The sequence below is a fragment of the Lucilia sericata genome, unplaced genomic scaffold, assembly GCF_015586225.1.
Source record: "Lucilia sericata isolate MDLA Ls3-8-SP2 unplaced genomic scaffold, ASM1558622v1 Contig000649F_arrow, whole genome shotgun sequence".
NCBI lineage: Eukaryota > Metazoa > Arthropoda > Insecta > Diptera > Calliphoridae > Lucilia > Lucilia sericata.
The window spans coordinates 38,043-45,064 of NW_023994655.1; the positions used below are offsets into that span (position 1 = coordinate 38,043).

At 26.5% G+C, this 7,022-nt stretch overlaps 1 protein-coding gene across 2 annotated transcripts; it reads left to right on the forward strand.

Moving 5' to 3' along the window:
* The first annotated feature begins 1,744 nt into the window (after positions 1 to 1,744).
* LOC119607036 (E3 SUMO-protein ligase ZBED1-like) lies at positions 1,745 to 6,749 on the forward strand. Of its 2 annotated transcripts, XM_037960754.1 has the most exons (6): positions 1,995 to 2,131; positions 4,482 to 4,608; positions 4,667 to 5,730; positions 5,893 to 6,082; positions 6,147 to 6,553; positions 6,628 to 6,749. In XM_037960754.1, exons 3-5 carry the CDS (start codon positions 5,296 to 5,298, stop codon positions 6,299 to 6,301), a joined length of 780 nt encoding a protein of 259 aa, XP_037816682.1. In that variant the 5' UTR covers positions 1,995 to 2,131; positions 4,482 to 4,608; positions 4,667 to 5,295; the 3' UTR covers positions 6,302 to 6,553; positions 6,628 to 6,749. The 2 variants fall into 2 exon arrangements, with proteins under 2 accessions (XP_037816683.1, XP_037816682.1); XM_037960755.1 differs by lacking the exons at positions 4,482 to 4,608; positions 4,667 to 5,730 and having other exon boundaries at positions 1,745 to 2,131.
* Positions 6,750 to 7,022: the final 273 nt, after the last annotated feature.

Sequence of the window (7,022 nt, forward strand, 5' to 3'; positions counted from 1 at the left end):
CTAGCCTATAGGCCATAAGCGGTTACAAATTTCTACTTCACAAAAAAATGGAATTGGCAGATATTAAAATTTCAAAGCAAATTGGAAAAAATATTTGTTTGAATTTTCTTCGTTTGTGCTCAAACAAAAAAACTGAAACAGATAACAAATTATATAATACTTAAATAAAAAATCATAAAAGCCTCTTTTTAAATAATCTTGTTATCCGTATATACATATAAAAGAGTAGTGTTACTGACTGACTGATTCATCATCGCACAACCCAAACTGCTGAACCTAGAATCATGAAATTTTAACAGTAGATATGTTTTTGGTTATGTAGATCCATTAGGGAGGGATTTTTGGAAATTTGTACATTTAGGGGTAAAAAAGGAAAAAAAAACGGGTAAAACATGTTTTCTTAATTATATTACCTAATATTAGTGATACAAGAAAAATTTTAAATGTACCTGTATCTGGTACTTTTTTGAAATTCGTAATTTTAAAAGGTGAAAATATGTAACTTTATAACTTTTTAACTAATAAACAAAATAACATATTTGTAAATATTTTGAATATACATATCTCCCAAAATTAGGGGGCACCTGTTTCGTACTTTTTTAAAATTCCTTTTTGGGTGTAAAAGGGAGAAAACTGTATTTTTGGTACTTTTTTTAGCATATCAAGAAAATTTTTTTTATTTATTGTAGTACTCCTATTAAATTACGGACTAACTCTGTAATATTTATTGAAACAAAATGTTTTCTATTTCACTGGGGAAAAAAGTACCAAAAAGGGGAAAAACTGGAAATTTAATTTTATTCAAACTCATTGAGCCAATTTTTATAAAATTTGAAAAAGTAATTTATTTACTCACACAAGATAAGCTATTATATATTACTAAGGCCTATGAATTACCAAATTCCAGTAAATTGTTTGGTACTTTTTATAAGCACAATTTTTCTGGAACAAATGAATGCAGATTTGAATCTTTTGAGTTTTATCTGTGATATATAGATTTAAATACGGAACTTTTTGTAAACTTAATTCTCAAAAAAGTATATTTCTAAGCGAAAAGGGGAACATTGTACTTTTTTTATTAGTACTTTCCACTGAGGTAGAATTTATTCCACTTTTGGTACTTTTTCTTTCTTTAAACGATACTCTTTGTATGTTCTATAATATGAATTCAAAACACATGATTATTAAACATATACGGTCCTTATTGAATAAGATTCTTTCAGAACTTTTTAGTACTTCTTATGTCACAAATGGTACTTTTTGAATTTTCTAAAACATAAACATAAATTTTAACATACATGGTGTTAACTGAATAATATTCTGTAAGTGGGAACTATTTGGTACTTTTCCATTCTTCAATGGTACTTTTTGGATTCTCTATATGGTTAACCGAAACACATGACACACGGTCCTTATTAAATAAGAATTTATTGAGAGAGATGTTTGTACTTTTTCGTTTTTCCGATGGTACTTTTTGATATTTTTAAGATATTGAACATACTAGAAATATAATATTAACAAGTAAGAGTGTTATATTCGGCTATGCCGAATCTTATATACTAGGGAATGGTAAAACGACTTCGATTATGGTTATTAATCGATTATCGCTGTAAAAAGTCGACTATTTTGTGGTCGATTCTACACTACCAACTTTATACTGAAGTCGACTATTAGCATCGATTAATCGAAAATTCAACCCTGTTTAGTAATAAGCGTGGGTGTTTTACACTACAAAAAAATAGCGTGGGTTGTTTTACACTACAAAAAGCGAGTAGCATGATGTTTTATGTTGGCAGCCGTGTTGTAAACTGCGTAATAACCAAAGTGTTGTGAACTGCGTAAAAAGTGTGAGTTTTTAAACAAGTATATAAAAAAAGAAGTGTGTTAAAGCCAATTGCGGTGTTTAATTAAAAAGGCAATAAAAAATAATTATGCCTAGCCACGTCTGGCACTATTTTAAAAAAGTTTGTGCGGGGAAAAAAGCTAGGTGCTGCGTATGCAAAAAGGAATTGGCCTTTTGCGGAAGCACATCCAGAGGTCCCATAAAATTGTGACAAATAAAGGAAAGCCCCAATCTGAAGAAGACTTAAATGAAATAAATATATCGGATGAGGAGTCCAACCAAAATGAGGTAAGTGGAAAATACTGAAAAGTGAAGTGTAAAATATTGATTATACAAAAAATATAATATTTTTCGAAACATGTTGATTTTACGAAAAATATTTTTTTAAATATATTTTTTTCGAAAAAATATCATTTTTACGTAAAATATTGATTCTACGAAATATATAATTTTACGAAAAACATAATTTTTACGAAAAGTATAATTTTTAAGAAAACATAATTTTTACAAAAATATAATTTTTAAGAAAAATGTATTTTTTCAAAAAAATAACATTTCAAAAAATATCTACGAAAAAATATATTTTTTACGAAAAAAATATAATTTTTCGAAAAACAATTTTTATGAAAAATATTGATTCTACGAGAAATATAATTTTTACGAAAAATATTGATTCTAAGAGAAATATCATTTTTACGAAAATATTGATTCTACAAGAAATACAATTTTACGAAAAACAGAATTTTTTCAAAAAATATCACTTTTAGGAAAAATATTGATTCTACGAAAACTACCATTTTTACGAAAAACACAATTTTTTCGAAAACTGTCATTTTTTCGAAAAATATTGATTCTACGAAAACTATCATTTTTACGAAAAACACAATTTTTTCGAAAACTGTCATTTTTTCTAAAAATATTGATTCTACGAGATATATCATTTTTACGAAAATCACAATTTTTTCGAAAACTGTAATTTTTAGGAAAAATATTGATTCTACGAGAAATATAATTTTTACGAAAATCACAATTTTTCGAAAACTACCATTTTTTCGAAAAATATTGATTCTACGAGAAATATCATTTTTACGAAAGTCACAATTTTTTCGAAAACTATCATTTTTAGGAAAAATATTGATTCTACAAGATATATCATTTTTACGAAAATCACAATTTTTTCGAAAACTATAATTTTTTCGAAAAATATTGATTCTACGAGAAAAATAATTTTTACGAAAAACACAATTTTTTCGAAAACTGTCATTTTTTCGAAAAATATTGATTCTACGAAAACTATCATTTTTACGAAAAACGCATTTTTTTCGAAAACTGTCATTTTTTCGAAAAATATTGATTCTACGAGAAATATAATTTTTACGAAAATCACAATTTTTTCGAAAACTGTCATTTTTTCGAAAAATATTGATTCTACGAAAACTATCATTTTTACGAAAATCACAATTTTTTCGAAAACTATCATTTTTTCGAAAAATATTGATTCTACGAGAAATATCATTTTTACGAAAAACACAATTTTTTCGAAAACTGTCATTTTTTCGAAAAATATTGATTCTACGAAAACTATCATTTTTACGAAAAACGCAATTTTTTCGAATATTGATTCTACGAAAATCACAATTTTTTCGAAAACTATCATTTTTTCGAAAAATATTGATTCTACGAGAAATATAATTTTTACGAAAATCACAATTTTTCGAAAACTACCATTTTTTCGAAAAATATTGATTCTACGAAAACTATCATTTTTACGAAAATCACAATTTTTTCGAAAACTATCATTTTTTCGAAAAATATTGATTCTACGAGAAATATCATTTTTACGAAAAACACAATTTTTTCGAAAACTGTCATTTTTTCGAAAAATATTGATTCTACGAAAACTATCATTTTTACGAAAAACGCAATTTTTTCGAAAAATATTGATTCTACGAGAAATATAATTTTTACGAAAATCACAATTTTTTCGAAAACTGTCATTTTTTCGAAAAATATTGATTCTACGAAAACTATCATTTTTACGAAAAACACAATTTTTCGAAAACTACCATTTTTTCGAAAAATATTGATTCTACGAAAACTATAATTTTTACGAAAATCACAATTTTTTCGAAAACTGTCATTTTTAGGAAAAATATTGATTCTATGAAAAATATCATTTTTACGAAAAACGCAATTTTTTCGAAAACTCTCATTTTTTCCGAAAAATATTGATTCTATGAAAAATATCATTTTTACGAAAAACGCAATTTTTTCGAAAACTGTCATTTTTTCGAAAAATATTGATTCTATGAAAAATATCATTTTTACGAAAAACACAATTTTTACGAAAAATATGATTTTTTCGAAAAATATCATTCATTCGAAAAGTATAATTTTTATATAATTTTTTACAAAAAATATTGTTTTTACGAAAAACATGATTTTTTAAAAAATATGTTTTTTTCGAAAGATATATTTTTTTTAAATATGATTTTTTTCGATAAATTTGATTTTTTGGAAAAATTCATTTAAAAAAAATACAAAAACAATTTTCTCTAAAAATTCAGATAAAATTTTTAGTGAAATTTTATTTTTCGTGAAAATTACATTTTAAAAATCGATTTCATTACATTTTTAGTCACAAATTATAAATCAGTCTTCAACAAAAACAACAAATGTTTCTGCCGAGAAGCCATCGACAAGTAACCATGCTGAAAGTAGCAGCCCCATAATAAAAATGTTTCAAAATGCGTCTGCATACTCAAGTATGTTAATAAATAAAAATCATTGAAAATTTTATTTATATTTATAAAAAAATTTTAGAAGGGGGAGAGAGGACATCAACTGTAAATGATGCGCTTCTCTATATGATTGCGGTTGATAATATGCCCTTTAGCGCCCCCGAAAAACGAGGTTTCAAGAAATTTTGCAAAGTTATTCAGCCCCTTTACAAAGCTCCTTGCCTCAAAACCAGGGAAAACATGATGCAATCGAAATATCAGAAACTCAAAAGTGAAGTTTTTGATCAATTAGGTGCTGCAAAAAATATCGTTCTTACAACCGATTTGTGGACTGAAATAATGACCGTTAAAAGTTTTTTGGGCGTCACTGCACATTACATTGATGGTAAGATTTGTATAGCTCTCTATTTAAATTGTTAATTAAGATGTAATAAATTATTAAAATCTGTGGATATTGGGGCGAGGCATATTGTTGGCAAAAAAACTATCTCTAATTTAGAATTTGCCATAAATGAAATATGTAAGTCATGGAACATCAAGCAAGATAATGTGGCGGCTGTAGTAACGGATAATGGTCCAAATATTGTAGGGGCATGTCGTTCCGTTTTTGGAGCAGACAAGCATATACGTTGCTTTGCTCACACCCTCAACCTAGTGGCTATAAAATCAATCGATTTTTATACGCCAAACATAGAGGCTGAATTGCCGGTTATGGAAAATTCTGATGAAGATGAAATAAGTGATGAAACTGGTCATTCAGAATTAAAATCAATTATAAATAAAATTAAAAAAATTGTTTGCTTTTTCAAGAAAAGCGAGGCAGCAAGCACATACTTGAATGACCTTCAAAAAGAAAGTGGCAAGCAACCAAAAAGGCTTATCCAGGAAATTAAAACACGCTGGAACTCGTTGTATGAGATGGTGGAACGGTATTTGGAGTTGCACGAATTTGTGAGCAGGGCACTCCGAAAACTAATTTCTGAAAAAACATGCAAGCCACCTAACGATATATCGTTGGACGAAATAGAAAGTTTAGTTGAAATAAAGGAACTTTTAAAACCTTTATTTCTCGTAACAAAAGAATTATGTTCTGAAAAAAACGTAACAGCGAGCAAAGTAATTCCTTTACTTAAATTGCTGAAAAACGTAAGTTTATTGCATCAATGATCATATTTTTCAAAATTCTATTTATAAATCATATATTAATAATCATTTTTCAGAGGTTTATTTCTTAATATATTCTAATTTTTAGTAATATAAACTTTTAACAAATTAAAAAACTCATAAAAATATTAATTTTCTTAACAGAATATTGAAAATATATTGCCAATAGGAGCAGCATTTGACTTGCGAAGAAAACTTCTACTCAATCTTAATGATAGATTTTCAAAAGTTGAGGAGCACCCAATACTTAGCGTTGCCACATTGTTGGATCCTCGTTATAAAAAAATTCACTTCCACCAAGAAAGTAATGTTGAAGCGGCGATTGGTAGAATAGGTAGGTTACTTTTAAAATATAAAACCCATACTTATTTTTAACTCTGTTTTCTTTTATTTACTAGCAAAATATTTAGAAAAAATCAATCAAACTTCAAATGATGAACCTCCTCCTCCTCCTCCCAAAAGATCACGTGATTCTAATTGTTTATGGCAAATACACGACGATCTAGTGGATTCTCAAAATGAGACGATAATTGTGAATGAGGATAATATTTAAAACGCCCAGTATGCCCTAGACATACTAATCCAATCGAAGAGTGGGAACAGTACAAACAAGTTTACCCAAACTTGTACTTAATTGCCCAAAAATACATTGGAATTTTAGCTACATCAGTCCCGTGCGAAAGATTGTTTCGAAAGCTGGGTTAATTATAACCCAGCGAAGAAACAGACTGTCCTCAGAAAATCTGGATCAACAATTATTTTTACAAAATATATCGGAAGAAGACTGGTTTAAGAAATAGAAAAGGTAATTCCTAAATGATAAAAAATATATAAAAATTTTGGAAAACGCTTAATAAATTTATTTCTGGTTTATTGTAGGATTTTTATATGTTATTAGCCATTGATACGGGGATAAAAGCATAATCAAACAAAAAACACAAAGTACAAACAAAAAAGATATTTTTAATTAAGTAAATATGTATTTAATTATTTTTTCTAAAATATTACAAAAAAAAAACTTTTTTTAATAAAAAAAATAAAATACATAAACGAAAGTACAAACAAACAAGAAGTATAAACAAAAAAATAGTTATTTTAAGAAATCAAAAATATTGAATTAAACTAAAGTACAAACAAAAACAAACAACCAAAAATACAAATAAAAAACAATTTTTAACTAAAAAATGGAAAAAAACTAAAATATTCAAATTTGTAAAATATTGTATAAATCAAATTACAAAAAAAAAAACAATTTTCTAAAATAAAAAATGTAA

What these genes read in the sequence shown, in the direction of transcription:
- LOC119607036 (XM_037960754.1), top strand. Translation starts at nt 5,296, where the DNA reads ATGGAAAATTCTGATGAAGATGAAATAAGTGATGAAACTGGTCATTCA. An exon ending in TACTTAAATTGCTGAAAAAC is followed by an intron (nt 5,731 to 5,892) that starts GTAAGTTTATTG and finishes TTTTCTTAACAG; the next exon opens with AATATTGAAAATATATTGCC. An exon ending in AGCGGCGATTGGTAGAATAG is followed by an intron (nt 6,083 to 6,146) that starts GTAGGTTACTTT and finishes TTTATTTACTAG; the next exon opens with CAAAATATTTAGAAAAAATC.